This window comes from Dendropsophus ebraccatus, chromosome 1, assembly GCF_027789765.1.
Source record: "Dendropsophus ebraccatus isolate aDenEbr1 chromosome 1, aDenEbr1.pat, whole genome shotgun sequence".
NCBI lineage: Eukaryota > Metazoa > Chordata > Amphibia > Anura > Hylidae > Dendropsophus > Dendropsophus ebraccatus.
In genome coordinates, this window is record NC_091454.1 from 111,746,729 (window position 1) to 111,769,785 (window position 23,057).

The window sequence follows — 23,057 nt, forward strand, 5'->3', positions numbered from 1 at the left end:
TGTAACTAGTGAAAGGATTCTTTACTGAACATGTAAAGTACCTTGCTTCACAAGTGACAGTGATAAAGGTCTTCTCTTTGGGAAGAATCACCAATGCCTCATGGTCAGCATTCGAAGAATTACTTGCTTCCGTTTTGTTTACATCCAAATCACTCGATCCATTGTAGACAGGAAAATCATCTGGTTTCAAATGCCCATTAAATGCTGTCAAACGACTGTTTACCACGGATAGTCCCTGCATAGGACTCATTACAGCATCATTACTGGGAGAATTTAGTGTCCTTGAGAGCCTTGTTTTACAAGAAGCACCAGAACCAGTCATGCATTTAAAATGGTAACCTAAAGTTATGTTGTAGGGCATATTATAAAACCTAGCATTTAGACTATTAGTATTCAGTAACAAAGGATGCAAAACAGAGCTCTCATTCTTACTACAACTGGTTGGATTACACACAGATGACGAAGGTTTGGATGACTGTAATGAGGCGCTACTTAAATCTGATTTAGGAGCAGACATTTCAAACTTGAACTTATTCTCCTTTTCCAAACCAGCTACTTTGCAAGCGACTAATGAATGAGCATCATTTCCTTTATTCCTAAAAAATACAAAATATAGACAATAATAATAATAATAATAATAATAATAATAATAATAATAATAATAATAATAATAATACATATAATAAATACATCAGCTTATGCCAAGTTGTACTTACTCATCAAGTAATAATAAATGCATACAAAAAACCTTAACATTTAAGGGTTATGTACACTTGTGACCTGTGCAGGTTGTCAGTTTTATTATTCATATTCTACAGGCAGAAGCAGATGTTGTCGACTAGGCAACATTGATCTCTAAAAGGCTGCAAAATTAGCATAATCTGCAAAATAAGGTTGATTCAGGAGGTTAATGCTACGTTTACATGGAGTGATAATTCGCCCAATCAATCGCTTAACGATTTTGAAGCAAAAATTTAGTTTTTATACCAATCAGTGGTTTAGACGAATAAATCATTACAAAAATCATTAGAAAATTTGTAAGAATAATGATTACTGTGATTGTTTTTAAGATCGCTTAAACCCATCTTTCACATAGGGTGAATCTTTGAAAGACTGTTTGCACTAAGCGATCTGCAACGACCATTTGAGAACATGTTGCAAGATCAAAATGAATGATTTCTCGCTCGTCACTTGATTGTTTGCTGTGTTTACACGGAACGATTATCGCTCAAATGCGATTGTTATGGCAAAAATTCTAACGATAATCGTTCCGTGTAAACGCAGCATCTCTCTGCGTAATAAAGACAATGATCATCTGAAGAAGCAATCAACAGCTGATCATTGTCGTTTATTCCAGCCTAAAAATGATCGATTACAAGACGTAAATTGATACATGTAATAGCGCTGCGCGACTGACGGCTGATGACTGTGTAAAAAAATAATAAACTTTATACATACCTGTTCACGCCCCCCGATGCTCTTCTTGCTTCTGTCGGGTCCCCACAGCCACCACTGGAACTTCAGAGCTGGTCTCTGAATTGGCAAGTTGCTTAGCCAATCACTGGCTGAGACGGGACCACTGCAGGAAGTGATTGGCTGAGCAGCCTGTCACTTTAGAGACCGGCTCTGAAGTTACAGGGGCAGCTGAGGACAGAGGGCAGAAGAAAGGAGAACACTAGGAAGCAGTGAGCAGGACAGGTGTGTATAAACTTTATTACTTTACACTTTTAAAGCAAGGGTTGCGTGGACATTGCTCACTAGGTCCCTGCAGCCCTTGCTGAATGATTATTGAGCCGTGTAACAGGCTCAGTAAGCTAGTCATGTCCAACAGATTAGTGCTCGCTAACATTTGTAATCGGGCCATGTAATAATCCGCCCTTAGACTCCTAATATGTAAAGTGCATGGTAAATGAGGCAAGCAAAAAAAAAAAAAAAGTGTCAAGAACAACTGCTTAGGGTGCGTTCACACATACAGGATCTGCAGCAGATTTCATGGTTCAGATTTCATTTGCTTTGAATCTGCGCCATCAAATCTGCTGCAGATCCCGTACGTGTGAACACACCCTTAAAAGGACATCTCTCTGTGCTACGATACCTCTTCTACCTAAAATTTTTACAAAATATAGTAACTATTAATTGAAAAGAAAAAAAGTTTTAACCCCTTAACACAAATGTATCAATACGTACAACGCTTTGAGGTTTTTACGTGAACAGACCGGTACCAGAGCGGGGATTCTAGTGACAAGACCCTTTTTTTTTTAAGCTTTTGACTGCTTCCTACGCACAGCACTGGTCTATTCCCGAGTACTGGCCCGCCGAACCCCAGTGTGACGGAACCCCCTCCCTTCTGTGATGCGGCTCTATTAGAATGAATGGAGCTGCATCACAGAGGGGAGATCATCACACAGAGTCGGGCCGGTGCTCAGGAATAGACTGGCACTGTGCTTGGGAACAAAAAAAAAAAAAAAAAAAAAAAAAAAAAGGTCGTGCCACCAGCATCTCTGCGCCGGTCAGTTCATGTAAAAGCCCCAAAGAGATGTACCTATCTTTAATAACACAGACAATTTATAAATGTGACCTTTTGATCCCTTTTTAAAAATAGTTTTTTTTTTCACTTTTTATATAAAAAAAACAAGGAAGTTTCAACATTAGTGGATGGATTTAGATTTTTAAAAAAACTTTATTGCTACAGCCTGCTGTTACTACATAAGAGAAAGACGATCTGACCACAGCACCATCAATGATAAGGATGAATAATGATTAAATGCTGCTGTCAGAACTGACAGCAGTATTTAAATAATTAAAACAGCTGGCAACAGAGATTTCTCCCTGTCGGTTATTAGCAGCAACCCTTAGCTGCTAATAGCAGCCCGTGAGAAAGTGCTTAAGTTGAGAGCCCTCTCTATACCTCCTACACAATGGTGTACAGTTTCATCATGGTTTATTATTCACAATCACTATTATTTAGTAACAAATCACAAAAACTAAGATATTCTTAAATTTACAAAGTTACTTACTCTATAGTAATTTTTAAAGATTTAGTCTGCCCTTGCTTGATTACTCCAAAATGAGTCATCCTGGAAACTTCCAAGCCTCCTTTGTTCATCAGCAAAACAGAATGCTGACTGTCTGAATCCTCAGTATCAGATGACATTCTGCAAAAAAAAAGAAATTAAAAAAATAGCTAAAATCGAATGAATGAAATGACATTTAAAGCTAGACATCTATAATCACACTCAAAAGCATCTAGTAGACTCTACTCTGTCATGGGGCATTGTTTGTATTACATATATTCTACATCCATAAAGCAGTCCCTTCTTTTATGTGAATTCTGTGCGTATTGTATCACATTGAAAAGAGAATGGGGAAAAAAGTCTCTCAATGGTTACTTTTGGGTAGTGTACCTGTTTGTAAAAGATTATTGACTGCTGGATATGCTGTGATGCATTCAAAGACATTTTGCCCAGTTGACCGACTTTGAGGGGCAGTGTATTAATGGACAAACAAACAGGAGGGTCATTTTGACCTGCCTGTCATCAAGGTTTCTCTAACCAAGCTATTAGGAGGTGTTGAGTGCAGTGATTACATGAGGGTATGTATACATGTCAAAAAGACTCTGGACGTCACAGGCAGATCACCAGTTGCGAGGATTGTTTGATAAACCAACAAGCATAGGCAGTTTACAGTTTGCTTATCCACCATCAAGACAGAGGTGGCATCTTTGTTACACACCTGTGTCTCTGCCAAAACTATTTCCAGGCACTTACAACCAAAAAGAAAAGGGTAGCAGTTATATATGAACTACACAAACACAATAATATAAAAATATCAATATGCTATATTAACAACTATGCTATAACAAAAACCTCCAAAAGCTTAAAAACAATGAAAACATATGCCATAACTCTACTGCTGGCTAAATGCAGCACAGTGTGTCACCACTCACCCCCTACTGGTACAAAGGGGAACACATTTATGCCAATAACTACATTTCTGTCCTCTGTTGCTGTACCTGATCATCTCAATTATCCTCTTTTTCTGAATGGAAGAGTCTCTATGAATCTCCACATTCTATGATTAAACTGTAAATGACCAGTCATATTTATACAATTGTTATGTGCAGACCTAACAAAACCCAGTTGTTTAAAATATGTTCACCAAGAATATTTTAGAGTTATTTACCCATTTCTGTTAGTTGGTGCTAAGCAAAGTGCCCTCCACACATAACAGGACTGGTTACTTTCTACCACTATTGCATTAACCAGGTTGTTTCGTTGAGGTTTGTAGCCTACCGGCAGTCTTAGGGAGTCAACTGTAAAGAATATGCTGTCATCAAGTACACCGCTTGCCCCATAGAAAGCAGTGATTTTCACCTGGATTACAAAGAGAAAAATAAAACACTGTTACATAGTCACAATAAGGCCAGGAATTCATTAAATTCTCATCGATCTGTGCTGCATGCATTTAGTCTAGAAAAATATTAGTCTTTTTGATTTCTCTAGGTGATGTACTCTATAGTAATTCAATGAAGCTTGTCTTTTTTCTGTGAGATGGCAAGCGCAGCAAGACGGATAAAGAACTGCTTAGTCAAGTGGGGGGTTTTTCCAGCTCATTTTATGGATTAGTGGGGGTCTGAGAACCCAAACCCAGACCAATAAAAAGCTATTACATGTACCTAATCCTCCCAAACCCATCTCACTTGGATGAGCTTACTGCCAGGGATGAGACATCTAGGTACTATTTCGGTAGACTTCCTTCCAACAAGCCTCAAAAGACCAGAAAAGGATGAGTACCTCTACATAAGCACATCCCATTCCCCACATCTCTCACCTTATCTTGTAATGTGGGATGCCTAAACACCAGTACCAAATGAAAGAGGATAATCATCTCAATAGTGCCCAAAAGATGTGGTTTTATTACAATAAATGGAAACCTGGTAGAAAGGAAGGTACTGGGAGATCCTGCCACGTAGCAGCTATGTTTGCTACTGTGATAGCAATGATTGGATGATGGCATCAGGTGACCTGGGTCTATCTGTTAGCTGAAACTGAGAGCTGCTAGAGCAGAGATGGATCTGACAGATTTTTGAAGCCAAAGCCAGGGATGGATTTAAAAAGAGGAGAAATCTCAGTCTTTCCTTTATGACCTGTTACCTGTCAAGAGTTTGTTCCTGGCTTTGGCTTCAAAAATCTGTCAGATAAATCTGTCTGTGTAAAGGAACCCTTAGATTGGCTGGTTAGGCAGACCATTAAGCTTACAAAAACATACCCAATGGTCTTTTTAGGGACTAGTAGTAATAAGTCTGACTGACTGAGCTAATCCCATTCAATATACCAATATTGGAAGGAATAGTACAGTGGTATATAGGTATAAATAGTTGTCAGTTATATTCACATTCCACAATTATACTAAAGTCTCTTTTAGGACTAGAAAACAACAAAAATATAATCTGCCATACAGTATAGTACCAGTGTTTGTTATTTAGTCTAACTAGTGGAATAGAGTGACAATGCTGTTTTATACTGTGCTACACTTTTCTGCTGATAGTAGAATGCTCACTACTATACATAACCCAAAAATATATTTTTTCTGACTAGTGTTGACCGTTTCTGAAAAACAAAGCAAAAAAAAAAAAAAAAAAAAAAAAAAAAAACAACAATCAAAAAAAAAATCTGCCATACAGTATAAGGCCATTTTCACACATGGCAAAACAGCGGCCGTGTCGCAGAACGGCCACTGTCTGAAATGTTCAACTCTGATCAAGCAGTATCGGCCGGGGTGAACATCACTTCAACTTAATTGGAATGTGGGCACAAATAGCCATAGCACACATTGTAAAGTATAGCCGGGAGCCGTACTTCACATTGTGATGCTGTTGACTGAATAGCAGCCGCACAAAATAGATGTGGCAGTTTTTTGTGTGGTTGCATGGAATCCAGGTTGTAGTGTATACAGTGTGTATACACTATGGCCAAGATTCCATAGCGGTTAATGTGATCGCCAGCTGTGAGTAAACAACATAAAACAAAACACAACAGTGTGAACTTGGCCTAAGGCTGGGTTAACACTGTTTTTGCAGTCCTGTTTTTTTTATATTTTATAAAAAGTGCCCCCAAGTACCCCTCAGACCCCCCCAAGTGCCCCCTGCCCCCCAATCCCCCTCAGGGGAGATCTGTCTGAAAATTTAAAGTAAATGGGAACCAATTTGGACCCGTTCACTTAACTAAACTATGATCACTGTGTTACAGCTTGTCACAGTGATATAGTAAAAAAACAAATGTGAAAAACACACACAAAAAAATTTTAAATCCACACTTTCATTACAGTAATTGCGCTATTCTAATAGCAGCTAATACTTGCAGTTTAAACCCAGAGTACCTGTAACACCTCTAGTTTAACTGTTACTACCCCAGACTACCTCTAACCATTTCAGACTACTCATAACCGTCTCCAACTTACCCGTTACCACCCCACATTACCTGTTATCTCAATTATTATTTATTTTTTTTAAACTTCGCTATTCTAATAGCGTCGATTTTGCGCTAGCAAAAATCTGCACTGAAAATGCTAAATGGCACTCTTTCCCTTCTGAGCCCCGCTGTGTCCCCATAAAGTGGTTAATGCCCACATTTGGGGTATCGTTGTACTCAAGAGAACCTGCGTTAACAGATTTTGGGGTACCTTTTCTCTCCTGTTTCTTGTGACATTGAGAAATTGCTTAATTTTGAATACTTTCCTCTGATACCTGTGGGGTCGAAATGTTCACCACACCCAAAGATGTATTCTTTGAGGGGTGTACTTTCAAAAATGGAATGACCTTTGGTAAGTTCCACTCTGTTGACATTACAGGGACTCTGCAAACACACCTGGCACCTGGAAACCTCTTCTAAAAAATCTGCACTGAAAATGCTAATTGGCGCTCCTTCCCTTCTGAGCCCTGCTGTGTGCCCATACAGTGCCCACATATGAGGTACCGTTGTACTCAGGAGAACCTACGTTACAAATTTTGGGGTGCCTTTTTTCTCAAGTTCCTTGTGAAAATGAAACTTTAATCTAAACAAATATATTATTGGAAAATTTCTATTTTCTACAGTCTAAGGCCATGTTCCCACTGCGCAAGTTTCGTAATAATCACATCCGTAGTAACAGCTGCCGTGATTACTACGGAACTTATGTAGTGGAATCTTCTAAGGAATCCCTAGCGGCGCTGCAAGAAACTCACACAATGGAGTATGCGGCATTGTGTGCAGTGAGGATTCGAATGCGGGTGCACACAGATGATCCGCATCCGAATTCAGCTTCAGTAAAGATCATCCGGCCGGTACTACAGTACCGGCCAGGATGATTTTCTCAGACATCGGCCGTTCCGTTACCCGGCCGGGTCACGAAATGGACGGTGCCTTACAGAGTGGGAACATCCCTAATGGTCAATACTTTCCTCAAGCACCTGTAGGATCTAAATGCTCTTTATACTTCTAGATTAATTCTTTATGGTGCGTTCACACCTACAGGATCTGCAGCTGATTTTCTGCAGCAGATTTCATTTAAATAACTGAACACAGGATCAAATCTGCTGCAGATCTGCTGCAGATCCTGTAGGTGTGAACGCACCCTTAAAGTGTAAATTTTCCAAAATGGGGCCACTTATGGGGGTTTCCAGTATGCAAGCCTCCTAAATTCACTTTAAAAAAATTAACTGGTCCCTAAAAAAAAAAAAAAAAACTTTTGGAAAGTTTCATGAAAATTAGATAATTTGCTGATACATTTCTAAGCCCTGTAACACCCTAAGCTTAAGTTCACACTGAGTAAATTAGGCTGCGTTCTGCGGCCTCAGTGTGCCATAGCCTGTCTATGGGAGAGCATGCGCTCCTCTGCTGCCACTGCTCTCTGCTCGAAGAAGTGACATGTAAATTCTTTGAGCGGAGGGCGGCACTAAGAGAGGGGTGCGCACTCTCCCGTAGACAGGCTATGGCACACTGAGGCAGGTTGGGATTCCGCGGCGGAACTCTCTGGAATTCCACCTGATTTACTAAGCGTAAACATACCCTAAAACATAAAATATGTTTACCAAACGATGCCAGAATAAAGACGACATAGTGTTAACGTTACCAAAGGGGCGAGAAAGGGCCACACACAGTGATAAGCAGAAGCACGGGGGTGGGGGGACTGTTGGAATCAACAAAGGTAGAGAGGGAGACAGAGTGCCCTACCGTAATCATCGGTAGTAGCAGTCAGGTGGCCTCCGTCACTTTGTACTACACTTTGCATTTCATATATTCATCCTTTTTAAGATTATTGTGTCCCGATAGTGGATAACAGTTTCTTGCCTACATGCAGAAAATCTGATTGAACTTGGTCCTGTGCTCCACTGAGGAGCCTCAAAATACAACAATTTTGTCTCAGTGTAAAAATTAGTACTGGATGCAGAATCTGAATTGTGACACTAGAGGTCAGCCTTTATACATAGCAGACAGTTACTGCACAAAGTATATTTATACACAGCAATCACTATTACCAATAGTATCACTAATCTGTAATTTTCACAAGATTTCAACAACTATTCCCTAAACATAGCAGTATCATACAGTAAATAGTTAGACAGTTAGATGTTATATACTGTAGGTCTGGCACTGCCCCAATGGTTTATGCTGTATTGGAAGCAATGTCGATGCTGTGAACAGAGCCATGACAGTCTTAAAGGGGTTTTCCAGCCTAGAACAATTCATGGCCTATCCAAAGGGTAGCCACATCCCCCCTAATGAAAACTTTTAAGACACTATTCGTATATTTCATTGCAAATCTACCATGCAGGTCTGCTTCTTCAAATGGCACTGCTGAAAAACAGCATTACTATTTGGAATGAATAATTAAAAAAATGGGAATGAAACACTGCAGCATATACCTGATCTACTCGTTTACATCTCAGAGGCTTTACTGAAATTGCTTCACTGTTCCATGTAGATGGATTGATGAAATACTCTGCTTTTACCCAGTCTCCTTTGTAGGGGATATAGCCTAAAAAAATAAAATAGAACAGAACACACACACATATATATGGTATGCGCATAGTTTATTAGATGACATGTTTAATTGACAAGGCAGTTTTTTAATGGGAAACCACTATCATTTTCATTGTACGAGTAGTAGTAATACAAGTAGTACTAGTACGGTGGTGGTAGTAGTATTGTGCCAACAGATTCTGCAGCGCTCATATTAACATATAAATAATAAATTATTTACTTGCCCAATTTTACTTAGCATAGTAGAAACAATGGGGAATGAATTACCTTCGCACACATCACACATCGAAAAAGCTGTTGTTTGATTAATTTCTCCTCCATCTTTATTGCAAAATGTAACAGTGCCAATTAAAACTCTTATGTCAAGGTCCAATGCATTGTGATTTTCAGGAGTATTCTTTTCCCACTTGCCAGAGATGCACTGTACCTGAAAGATGAACACCGTCCTTGGTTAAAGGGTTGTCTGGGCAGGACTCTTAAAGGGGTTGTACAATGAAGCAAAGTTGGTAAAATCAGATGGGTACTAGATACATGTATGTATGTATGCATGTATGTAAAGCAGCAAAAAATGTGCTGTTTTAAGTCAAAGGGGTGCACAGGAGAAAAACATTTTCAAGTCAAACCTTTTAATACTGCTCAGCTGTTGTTGGTCCCGCAGGAAGTGGAGTTTTCTTTCCAGCACGACATAATGCTCTCTGCTGCCACCTCTAACCATGTAAAGAACCATCCAGAGCAGTAGCAAATCCCCATAAAAAAACCTCTCCTGCTTTAAACAGTTCTTGACAAAAATAGAGGTGGCAGCAGAGGGGCCAAAACAATGTGATTTAAATAAGAAGGAAATATATCTGTGTTATTAGTTTTCAGGCTAGCAATGAAATAAGAGATTTAGTTATAGCAAAAGACTTCTAAATCCAAGAGCCGAATTAAAAATGAGAAGGGGTTTACACTAGGGCTTAGCAATATGGCAAAAAACTAAACACATTTTTTTTAACCCCCTTAAGGACCCACAACGAACCGGTACGTTATGGGAGCCTGTCACTTAAGGACCCATGACGTACTGTTACGCCAGTGGGTCCGGCTAAAGTGAGCTCAGGGCTGAGCTGACTTCATAGACCGTGGGAACTGGCTGCTATTAGAAGCCAGGTCCCCACTGGTAAAGACGGCTGCCGCAATCATGCGGCCTCCCACCAATAACTCTTGTCACTGTCCGATCGGAACTACCGCAGTGTGACAGCGGGGATCCTGATTGTTTTGACTGACTTCCGGAGACCTTCTTCCCGGCAGTCAGCTTGGTGATCGTTATATAGCGTCTGCCTGTGGCATACTCTATGTAACGATCGCAGATAACATTTGATCAATGCTATGCTATGGCATTGCATTGATAAGTGTCAGTAACCTTACATAAAAATGTTTAAGTCCCCTAGGGACTAAAATAAACATATTATATACAGCAGCACGCGTAAGCGTCTGATCTATTTCATTTTACATAAGAAAACATTTTTTTAAAAAGTGGTCAATATGTCCCATCTACACAAATAAGATACTAATAAAATCTAGAGATCATGGTGCAAAAAATTACATCCCATACTGCCCGGTAGGTGAAAAAATAAAAGAACTATAGAAGTCACAATAGAGCCATTTTAATCATACCTATTTGCAAAAAAAAAAAAAAAAAAAAAAAAAGTTTTCCAGTTAGAAAAACATTAGAAAAGCTATACAAACATGTATATCGCTGTATTCAGACTGACCTATAGAATAAATATATCATGTCAGTTTTACTTTAAAAGTTCATTTCGTAAACACGGAGGCCCTCAAAATTTGCAGAATTGTATTTTTTACCCCAACTTCCCCACATAAATGATATTTTGGGGGTGTCGTCATAAATTTTATGGTAGATTGAAAGGCGCTATTACAAAGTACACCTGTTTCTGAAAAAAACAAGCCCTTACATCCCCCTGTTGATGGGAGCGCCAGAGCCCCGGGCACTTTCCTGATGCACATCAGGAAAGCGTCTGGCACTCCAGATGGCCTGGGAGAGCACCCCCCCCCCCCCCCGAAACTCACTGGACCAGTCCTCCTCCCCATCCTCCTGCACCGATCGGCTGCTGGGACTCCACAGCCGCCCCCGTCTGGTGATGCCGCCTGACAGGACTCCTCACACGCAGCCCCCCGGGGCCGGCCTGGTGATGCCGCCTCATCCATACCACAACCCCCCCTGGGGCCGGCCTGGTGATGCCGCCGCCTGACGGGACCCCTCACCTGGGAGTTGTATTTCTGCAATCTGGATGGTCACAGATGGCAAAACTACAACTCCCATCATACTCTGCAGACAGGTAATGATGGAAGATGTAGTTCTGCCACAGGGATGGTCATGGGTTGCAGAACTACAACTCCTATCAATCCTATCAGCAGGGCATGATGGGAGTTGTATTTCTGCAACCTGGATGGTTGCAGATGGCAAACTACAACTCCCATCATTCCCTGCCAACAGTCAATGATGGGAGTTGTAGTTCTGCAACCCGTGGCCATCCAGGTTGCAGAACTACATCTCCCATCATTACCTGTCAGCAGGGCATGATGGGAGTTGTAGTTTTGCCATCTGTGACCATCTAGATTGCAGAAATACAACTCCCAACATGTCCTGCGGACAGGTCATAAAGGGAGTTGTAGCTCTGCAACTGATAAAGAGGATGACATATGGCATGAGGGGGACGTGGTGGCACGGCACATGAGGAGCCATGTGGGTACTTGTGATGTATGTTGGCATACTAGACCATACTGAAATCCCTTTTTTTCTGATCAGGAAATCCTAAAGGCTTTTCCTGATGGTAAAAAATGGATTACGGTCAGGAAATTCTGATACTTTCCTGATGACATTTGAGGCCTCCTGATCAGGATTTCCTGACAGTAAAAACTGACACGGACGTGTGAATGGGGCCTTAGAAGGCAAGGAGGAAAAAAAACAAAAACGCAAAAAATGGAAATTGTCCCGTCATTATAGGCTCTGTCCAATTCACATCTCAATTTTTTTTTTTGCTAAATAAACAGAACATTTCTCTACTTGCAGAAAGCCTCAGATACTAGCCTAAACTGTATCTGAGGCTATCTTCCCACACAGTATTTATCAACCAAGACCAGGAGTGGATTGAAAACACAGAAAGGCTATGTTCACACACTGCTGAAACTAAGTGGATGGCCGCCATTTACGGCAAATAGGGGCCGTTAAAATAACAGCAATTATTTGCCATTAAATTTCAACAGTGACTGAGCATAGCCTTTCAGTGTATTCACTGAGGTGGATACCAGTCCTACACAACTGCCCCTTCCCTTGCAGGCCCAGTCACACCCTCACAAACATGAATGTTACACCATAGTGCCCACACTCTTACACAGGCAGCACACACATACATATTTATTCACACATACAGTAAACGTGTGAGCGTGTGCATGCATGTCACAGAAGGATTTTTTTGGTCGCAAGTAGATCATGACTTTGCCCCTACTGACTTCAATACAAGTGTGACTGCAACTTAGTTTGGTTGCACAATTGGTATGAGACTGGATGTCATTTCCCCAGCTTCTGATTTACACATGCAACAAAAAAATATAAATAAAAAAATAAATTGTTTAAAAAGTGTATTAAAAATGAATATCACATATAGTTAAAAATAAATAAATAAATTATATATATATATATATATATATATATATATATATATATATATATATATATATAATATTTATGGTAGTGTCTCTTCAAAATGCAGGGAAAAACATGAGAATTTGCTGTTATGTAATGAACCTGCAATAATAACCTATTGATTTGTATTGCCCTATACACAAACCTGCACATGTTATGGGTCCATGTTGGGCCAGGATGTGTGGCACATAAAATAATGGTGGCCTGCATTTGCAGCACTGATCCCCTTTCTTGAATAAAGGGGTTTGTGCAAATATGGACGGCTTGCCGATGGCTATTGCCCAAAGCTGCGGGTTCAGACTGTGCTATCGATGTGTGAATGTGGTTACGAAAACATGTAGACAAAATGCCTGTTTCTGTAGCCTCAATTGCTCAGCATTTTCCTTTTTTTTTTTTTTTTTTTTTTTTTTAAAGTTGAACACCACAAAAACTTTCCATCTCAATCAGTCTTAACATATCTATGCATATACAGTATTTGTGCAGGTAGACAAATTGTGTCTGTTTACAGGTCCTTGGATATTTAACAGGCTTCATACAGGAAAGGAATAAAAAAAAAGTATGCAAAGTTTGAAAGATTGCATAGGATGTTTTTTTTACCCACATCAACTAATCCCAGTGTGGGTTTCAGGCAGCTTCATAAATCTGGGCCAATATGTATACTTTTACAAACATTTTTGGCTGGATCTAGAAAACAAATGATTTTGATGAATTCTCAAAAATCTAGTGAAAAAAAAAAAGACTAAATTGTAAATTTTTTGCATGCTATTTAGTGTTAAAGTGGTTGTGAATTGCAGCTGTGTGAACTGGACCTGTTTTTCTACAGCACATGCATACACATTTAGAGAAAAGGAGAGGATCAAATAATGGAGGAAGTGCATTATAACATCAAATAGCATTATTTAGTATCTAAGTCCATGGAATACAAACAAGTAAAACAGCTCACCTGATTATAGTACCAATAAAACAGGTCGGTTTCCATATTTAATAAGCCCGAAAAACAAGGACATAGATTAAAAAGCAGGCACAGGGTTAGCAGCTCTTCTGAGTATGTTCATCAGCTATGTTCCTACCTACAAGCTGTTTAGAATCACCTCCTCCTAGGGTACAAAAACATTCTAGACACGCCCCACCCAGAATCCAACCTTGTCTTCTAACAAAGTTACTTATCTTGGACTGGGTTTTCACATATGTGTTCAAAATGCCCCCAGTTATCTCCCAATAGCTGTACAATCTTGGCAACCATTGAGGGAGAAATGGGGGGCATAGTAGACTTTCTTTCAAATATAACTTTTTTGTGTGGTAATTTTGTGTTATTTTTGTCACAGTCTCCGAAATTACTGCAAAATGTTACTGTTAAGGTCCACATTAAGGTATGTGCACACTGCCGAAAAGTGACAGAAACTCTGTCACGTAATCCACCGCTCGCGGACTGCAGTGGGTGATCCAGTTCATTCTTTGGACGATGGAAGGAATCCACCCGTGCATAGAATGGAGTCTATGACCCGGGCGGAGACAAGCACGCCCGCCGCAGTCCACGAGCCGCGGATTGCGCAACACAGTTTCAGTCACTTTTCAGCACTGTGCACATACCCGTAGAGACGTTCGAACTGCTGCACTAGCGGATACAGACCCCACTCACTTTAAAAGGGTCCATCAGGTGTTCTGTTTGTGTCCGTCATTTTAACAAAGTCTAATGGGACTGTTGTGGTTCTTGCCACTAATTTACAACAGCCTCTATGACAGAGACTCTGTTTAAAGGGATTATCTAGCGCTACAAAAACATGGCCACTTTCTTTCAGAGACAACACAAATCTGGTCTCCAGTTCAGGTGCGATTTGCAATTAAGTTCCATTCACTTCAATGGAACTGAGCTGCAAAACCCCGCCCAAACTGAAGACAAGAGTGTGGCCACGTTTTTGTAGCGCTGGATAACCCCTTTAAGGGTATGTGCACACTGAGTAATTTAGACACAAAGTCAGTCGGGTAATCCGTCCCTCGCGCCCACCAATATCCGTCTCCACCCGTGTCATAGACTCCATTCTATGCACAGGCGGATTCCTTCCTCTGTCCAAAAAATGAACTTGATCATTCTTTGGACGAAGGAAGGAATCCGCCCGTGGATAGAATGGAGTCTATGACACGGGTGGAGACGGATATTGGCGGGACGGATTACGCGACGGACTTTCCGTCTAAATTACTCAGTGTGCACATACCCTCAGTGTGGATGAGTCTTACTGTTTTTTTCTTTTTAATAACTTTTTTGTACATTGTTATGGGGGCTACCATATTGCCTCAGCTGAGTATGTCCCCTTGGAATAAGGGTACTTGCACACTACGGAATTCCAACTGAAAACCCGTTGCGGACTCTGGCGTGGCGGCTACGCACATCCCTCCGTCCACAGAATGAACAAGGTTTTCCGTCGGGATTCCGTAGTGTGCACATACCCTTTTTGTGAAACATTACTGAGTGTGCTCCGTGACCTCTGAAGAGATCATTCCACGTGGAGCTGCTATTGTCTTCTGCTGGTGTCACCTTCCACTGTTATATTTACTTCACACAGCATTTTTTAAGGTTAAATTAGGGCCCTACTTTGATCATTACAACAGACAGAAGAAGTCTCAGCTTAGTTTTAGACCTACTGGTGAGACTGAAAAGAAAAATTTTTCTGGATTATTTTATAGCTGACAGTAGGATGGAGAACAGGAAAAAAACACTAATTAAAAAAAAAAAAAAGTTCTACATATAAACTTGGATTTAGGGTGCCTTCACACGTACCGCATTCCAGATTTGACGCTGCGAGTTTCAGTATTTCCGCCAGACATTTGGTCAGTCTTTTTTGAACCAAACTCCATTTGGAGTGGAACTGACAAGGTAAAATTATAAAAGGAAAGATTTGCTCAGTTTTGGATTTAAAAAAAAAAAAAAAAAAAAAAAAAAAAAAAAAAGACTGACCAAAATACTATGTGTGAACATGGTCAAAAGATGTTTTTGTTTTGTTTTTTAGCAAAACTGTGCCAAAATTCTGTCAACTTACAGTAGTATATATTTACAGTAGTAAATCTGGGCTTGTGAAGACAATATGCAATTTTTCCAAGTATAAATGCAATTTCCATTGGAAAAATGTCAGAAATCCACCACACACACCCAGCTTTTATGTGGGTCAGCACAATTACAGTGATACTAGATTGACATTCTTGGGGGAAACCACAGGGTGAAATTGACATTGAAGGTACAAACACACACACCGTATACGCAGCAGATCCGCAGCAGATTTGATGCTGTGTTCAGTTATTTATATGTAATCTGCTTCGTATTTGTTGCGTATTTGCTGCATATCGCAGCAGTAAATACGCTGCGTATACGGTGTGTGTGTTTATACCCTGAAACTTAAAGGTTGCCTAAGAATTTAACAAAATAAAATAACTGCAGGAAATGGTATCAAATAGAAAATACAAATCAAACCACATTTTTGACACAAAGGAATTGCATTCTCATCTTTTCATTTAAGGCAGTGAGGGCAGACCATGCCACTGCTACTGGGCTCAGCAATCAATGGGCCCAGTGGCATGCTCCAATGTGCAGGGCCTCCCGAGCCTGCATCATTTGCAGCAATTCCAGGCAGGCATCCCAGGTGCTGCAAGTGTCTCACGCTTTGATTGACAGGGTAGTTGTGTGTTTACACAAAGATTTATCTGACAGATTTTGGAAGCCAAAGCCAAGAATGGATTTGAAAAGAGGAGAAATCTCAAGCTTTCCTTTATAACCCATTCTCTGTTTATAGTCTGTCCCTGGCTTTGGCTTCAAAGATCTGTCAGAAAAATCTGTCTGTGTAAATGGAGCATAAGGATCCACTGGCACCCCATCCTGCCAACCACTCTTAAGGCTGCAGGCAGCACTGTGCCTCTGGCCACAAAAAAGCCTCTTTCTCCCTCAGAGACCTCACTTGTGTGCTTGCACAGCAGTGAGATGCAGGAGAAACAGGGTGGGAGATTGGAAAGCCAGGTCAGTATGGCTTTTTATGTTTGTTTTTTTAAGCACAACCATGGGGGATGCCTACCACGGGGGGACACTATGTACTTGAGGGGATAGTAGGTGAGATGCCTAACATGGGGAGGCTATCAATTGGTGGGGGTAATTAGGGGAGATGCTAACATAAGGGAAGCTATCATAAATCACTTTTCTTTTATGTGCATTTAGTTTTGGTAAATCTGAAAGAGATCTGCCAGAAAAGAGGTGCACAGTCACACTGTAATCCTCAACCTACTTATGACTCTAGTCTAAAAAAAAGACATCAGTTTATAACAAAAGTACAGGCATTCCACACCACAGTCATTGGTGTGTGATCTCCCTACCTAATGGAACAGCTTGTGAGAAACTACACTTCCAACTATAGGGTTAAAGTTGGTGTTGAAGTCTTTATATAGTTGCACATTTTGCAGATCTCACTATAAGACTGAAAGAACACACTCAGTGCTGTTGTACTGATCTCCTCCCCAGCAGGCAGGCCTCTCATTGCCTGAGTGCACAACAAACTTGCCCTCATTTTCTGACAAGTTGTTTATACAAAGACCTCATTTATTCAGTAGTGGAGCTGGACTGGGGCCTGCAATCCTCCAGATTAAAGTACCATACTGTAATTTAAGCCTGCAGCAATCCCATTTCCTCCTCATCAGCAATCAAGTAGATATAAACAAATGCTAGTCATGTGCCCAGATTTTATGAGCATTAGGTAGGTTTCCAGCTAAGTGTTTCTAAGCTAAAGCTACAGTTTAATAGCCATTGTAAATCTAAGGTCTAATCTTTTATAGTGACATTACTACACTCATGCTGAAGAAGGGAAACAACATGTCTATTTTTACACTTATACAATTAGCCTTATCATGCATGAAATCCCCACTGGAGAACGTTTCTGATCAGTACAAATTACTACTAGTCTGGCATGTTATTTTACTGAACAATAGAGATTAGCAAAGCTCGAGCATGCTCGAGTTCATCCGAACCCAAGCGTGCGGCATTTGATTAGCGGTGGCTGCTGAAGTTGGATAAAGCCCTAAGGCTATGTGGAAAATGTGGATATAGTCATTGCCTGTACCCATGTTTTCCAGACAACCTTAGAGCTTTATACAACTTCAGCAGCCACCGCTAATCAAATGCCGAACAATCGGGTTCGGATGAACTCAAGCATGCTCAAGGTTCGCTCATCTCTACTGAACAACTTGTTAGAAACTGCATTGCAGCTTGTTTGAACCCCAGTCCCAATAAGGGTGGATTCACATGTAACATGTTCACAGAGAATTTACATTGCACATTCCAATGTGAAAATGTATTAGCAATAGAGATGAGCGAACCTAGAGCATGCTTGAGTTCATCCGAACCCGATGGTTTGGCATCTGATTAGCGGTGGCTGCTGGAGTTGGATAAAGCTCTAAGGTTGTCTGGAAAACATGGATATAATCATTGACTATATCCATGTTTTCCACATAGCCTTAGGGCTTTATCCAACTTCAGCAGCCACCGCTAATTAAATGCCGAACAATCGGGTTCGGGTGAACTCGAGCATGCTCGGGGTTCGCTCATCTCTAATTGGCAACTTTCTTTAAACACTTTGATGCCTTGTCAGTAAAAATAATAAAGACATCATGCTTCCCCACTCCTTTTCCTCTGGTGGCTCCAGTCTGCTTCTTTATGTTCAGGTACACTGCCAGTCCACTCAGCCAATCACAGTGATTGGCTGATCGAGTCAGCGACTCGGGACCGAAGTAGCAGACGGAAATGCATTCGAAGAACTCAATTGCCAAAGGGGATCTGCTGTGATATGTGCAATGTGAAATCCTCTGTGAATCCTCTGTGTACCTTAAAGCATTTATTTAGGATTAGAAAAATATACCTGCTTTCTGGTTGCTGTGGGCAGTTATCACCAGGTGTATATTTACACCCTTTCATAAATCTCCCCATAATGTTTAGATTTCACTGCCCACCCAAATATATTATGTTTAATCTGTTTATTGTTAAGTATTTAACAATACAAAGCAAACAACACATTCATATGTCAATAGTATACAAACAACATCAACATGAAATAATATGACATCTGTGTTGCATATTACATATCATATGCAAACAAAAAACTGCAAAATAAGCACCCATTCCGCTAATAAGATTTTATACTCCAGGCAGAATCCGCTCTGGATACTTGCCCATGCATTTCAATGGGCTGACATACTCGCAGCAGGATTGTCATCCCGATGTATGTTAAACTCAGCGCCGCTAAACCCCCGTGGCCCCAGAGCATACATTACCTGTTCCACGCTCCTGCTTGCTTCGAGGCCTCCCGGCGGTCAGCCAGTCAGGAAATATGGTATGACTATAATTGTACTGACCCAGTGACGTTGAAGTTGCAGGGTTTTTTTTTTCTATTTTACCCTATACATTTCATGGTAAAATGAAAGGTGTTAATACGGAGGTCAATTGGTTCTGCAAAAAAATATCCTCATAAGGGAAAAATAAGGGTTGTGTGTGATTAAAAAAAAAAAAAGGGAAAAAAAAAAGACTTTTCCAGTTTTGGACGATTTAAAAGTGCAGTATGTTCTGATTTTTTCCCCCTATTTTGTGGTCTTTTTACTCCCATAGCCCTCTATAGGCCCATTTTAGAGATGAGCGAACCTCGAGCATGCTTGAGTCCATCTGAACCCGAACGATCGGCATTTGATTAGCTGGGGCTGCTGAACTTGGATAAAGCTCTAAGGTTGTCTGGAAAACATGGATACAGCCAATGACTATATCCATGTTTTCCACATAGCCTTAGGGCTTTATCCAAGTTCAGCAGCCACCCAAATCAAATGGCGAAAGTTCGGGTTCGGATCGACTCGAGCATGCTCGAACTTCGTTTATCTCTAGTCTATTTGTATTCAGGTTTAGTTTTCAGTGCATATGTTAGCCATTAGAATTAGTGTATAAATGAGCAAATCCCCCCCCAGCCCTCTGACAATATTACCTCAATGTTGACAGATTTGAGCTTCTCTTGGTTTACTTCATTTACTTCACTTCACAGAATACTTACTAGGTCTAGAAAGCAGTTACATAGTTACATAGTTAATACGGTTGAAAAAAGACACATGTCCATCAAGTTCAACCAAGGAGGGGATGGATACAGGGAAGGGGGAGGGGTGATAGGTTCTATACATATGCATTTATATTATTTTGCTCTAAGAACTTGTCTAGGCCGGTTTTGAAGCCCTCTACTGTTTTTGCTGTGACCAGATCCTGTGGTAGACTGTTCCACAGATTCACAGTTCTCATGGTAAAGAAGGCTTGTCGCCTCCGGAGATTGAACCTTTTTTTCTCCAGGCGGAGGCAGTGGCCTCTTGTCCTTTGAGGGGGTTTTACCTGGAACATCTTTTCCCCATATCTCTTGTAGGGGCCATTTATATATTTAAATAAGTTAATCATATCTCCCCTTAAACGTCTCTTCTCCAGACTAAACAAATGTAATTCTTTTAATCTCTCCTCATAACTAAGATGCTCCATTCCCCTTATTAGTTTAGTTGCCCGTCTTTGTACCCTCTCCAGCTCTAGAACATCCTTTTTATGAATCGGGTTCCAAAACTGGACGGCATACTCCAGATGAGGCCGCACCAAAGCTTTATAAAGCGGTAATATTATTTCCCTGTCCCGAGAGTCCATGCCTGTTTTAATGCATGACAATATCCTGCTGGCCTTAGAAGCAGCTGACTGACATTGTGTGCTGTTCTGTAGTCTATTATCTACAAGTACACCCAGATCCTTCTCCATCAGTGACTCTCCCAGAATAACTCCCCCCAGGACATATGATGCATGTGGGTTATTAGTACCCAGGTGCATAACTTTACATTTATCCACATTGAACCTCATTTGCCAAGTGGACGCCCAAACACTCAGTGTGTCTAAGTCATCCTGTAACATCTGCACATCCTCCATAGACTGTACTGTACTACAAAGCTTGGTGTCATCTGCAAAGATAGAAACATTGCTGTTAATTCCATTCTCAATATCATTAATAAACAAGTTAAACAGAAGAGGGCCCAGTACTGACCCTTGGGGTACACCACTTATTACCGGGGACCATTCGGAGTAGGAATCATTGACCACCACTCTCTGGGTACGATTATTAAGCCAGTTTTCAATCCAGTTACACATTAAATTTTCCAAACCAATAGACTTTAACTTACCCATCAGACGTCCATGAGGAACTGTGTCAAACGCTTTTGCAAAATCCAGGTACACTATATCCACAGCCGCGCCGCCATCCAGGCTTCTACTTACCTCTTCATAGAAACATATTAGGTTGGTTTGACAGCTTCTGTCCTTAGTAAAACCATGCTGGTTATCACTTATAATACTATTAGCCACCACATATTCCTGGATGTAGTCCCTTATAAGCCCCTCAAATAGTTTCCCCACAATGGACGTTAAGCTTACGGGTCTATAGTTACCTGGGGAAGTTCGAGAGCCCTTTTTGAAGATCGGCACTACATTTGCCTTACGCCAGTCCCTCGGCACAATACCAGTAAGCAAAGAATCACGGAATATTTCATACAAGGGAAGTGAAATTACAGAACTGAGTTCCCTAAGAACTCTGGGGTGCAATCCATCAGGCCCTGGAGCTTTGGTTACATTGAGTTTGTTTAATTTATCTTGGACCATATCTATAGTAAACCAGTTCAGTACATTACATGTGTTAGCAGCACTGGCCCCACCCACCTCAGTACTGGCCCCACCCACCACAGCTCCATCCTCTTTTGTATATACAGAACTGAAGAACCCATTAAGTAACTCAGCTTTCTCTTGATCCCCAGTTATTAATTCCCCGTCGCCATTATTTAGGGGTCCTACATGCTCTGACCTTGGTTTTTTTGCATTAATATATTTGAAGAATTTTTTGGGGTTTCTTTTGCTATCTATAGCTACCTGCCTTTCATTGTGAATTTTTGCTGCTTTTATTACATTTTTACAGGTTTTGTTGACTTCTTTGTAATGTTTAAATGCTACAGCTGACCCCTCTGATTTATATTTTTTGAATGCCCCTTTTTTCTCATTTATAGCCCTTCTAACCTCGGTTGTAAGCCATGTGGGATTGGATTTTAACCGTTTATATTTGTTACCCATAGGAATATATTTGGCAGTACAGTTATTTAATGTGGATTTGAAGATTTCCCATTTATTAGCTGTATCCGTATGTGACAGCAGCCGCTCCCAGTCTATGCCCTGAAGTTCTGCCCTTAACCCAGGAAAATTGGCCCTTTTAAAATTAAGAGTTTTTGCCCTCCCAACATGCTTTTCTTTTCTACACTTTAAGCTAAAAGTCACTATATTGTGGTCACTATTACCCAGGTGTTCATGGACAGTGACATCCCCAACCAGCTCAGCGTTGTTAGAAATAACCAGATCCAACAAGGCATCACTTCTAGTTGGCTCCTCCACAAACTGGCCCAGAAAATTATCCTGCAGGAGGTTAAGAAATTCCCTCCCCTTTGTGGTTTTAGCTGAACCGTGACCCCAATCTATATCTGGGTAGTTGAGGTCCCCCATTATCACTACTGTTCCCTCCCGGGCAGCCCGCTCTATTTGTCTATTCAACTGGCCATCTACCTCCTCAGTAATGTTGGGGGGTCTATAGATTACACCAAGAATAATTTTTTCCCTCTTTTCCTCCTTCTGTAGTTCTACCCACAATGCTTCCACATCATCACAGTCATCTCCCACTATTGCATCTATTACACTCACTTTAATATCATTTCTGACATACAGACATACTCCTCCTCCCCTTCTGCCCACCCGGTCCCTTCTGAACAACGTAAATCCCTGAATATTGACAGCCCAGTCATGTGAGGAGTCCAGCCATGTCTCAGTCACACCAACCACATCAATGGACTCCTCCAGAACCAAGGCCTCTAGCTCCCCCATCTTGCTGGCTAGACTTCTGGCATTAGTAACCATACACTTTATATTACCATCGAGTTTAACCGCTTCATTATAAGAAATGGGATTTATTACTGTGCTGTGGCTACAATCATCCCCACTGTTCATCCGCAACATATGGATCTCCCTATCCACTGCTCTTATCCTCCCCCCACAGGACCCTTCTCCTCCCTCCTCATTGTTCTGTCCCCTCTTTAACCTATCTGCCACTACATTAAATACTACATTGTCCTCCCTCCACATCCCTAGTTTAAAAACCCCTCCACCCCTTCTAGGATTCTCTCCCCCAGCACAGCGGACCCCCTTCCATTAAGGTGCAAATTATCTGCGGAAAACAGATTGTACCCCAATGAAAAGTCAGCCCAGTGCTCTAAAAACC

At 40.9% G+C, this 23,057-nt stretch overlaps 1 protein-coding gene across 3 annotated transcripts in view; it reads right to left on the reverse strand.

Annotated features, from left to right (window-relative positions):
- Positions 1-23,057, reverse strand: part of MOV10L1 (Mov10 like RNA helicase 1) — an 84,670-nt gene that overhangs the window by 55,298 nt on the left and 6,315 nt on the right. For 2 of the 3 annotated variants that reach the window (XM_069976880.1, XM_069976871.1), the window contains exons 1-6: positions 13,664-13,772; positions 9,288-9,447; positions 8,903-9,015; positions 4,183-4,373; positions 3,018-3,155; positions 42-596 (exon numbers count right to left, since the gene is read on the reverse strand). In XM_069976880.1, coding sequence (XP_069832981.1) covers positions 42-596; positions 3,018-3,155; positions 4,183-4,373; positions 8,903-9,015; positions 9,288-9,447; positions 13,664-13,699 — 1,193 coding nt within the window. In that variant the 5' untranslated portion in view covers positions 13,700-13,772. Of the gene's footprint in view, positions 1-41; positions 597-3,017; positions 3,156-4,182; positions 4,374-8,902; positions 9,016-9,287; positions 9,448-13,663; positions 13,773-23,057 lie in introns of those variants that run through there. The other variant, XM_069976888.1, reaches the window with a different exon arrangement.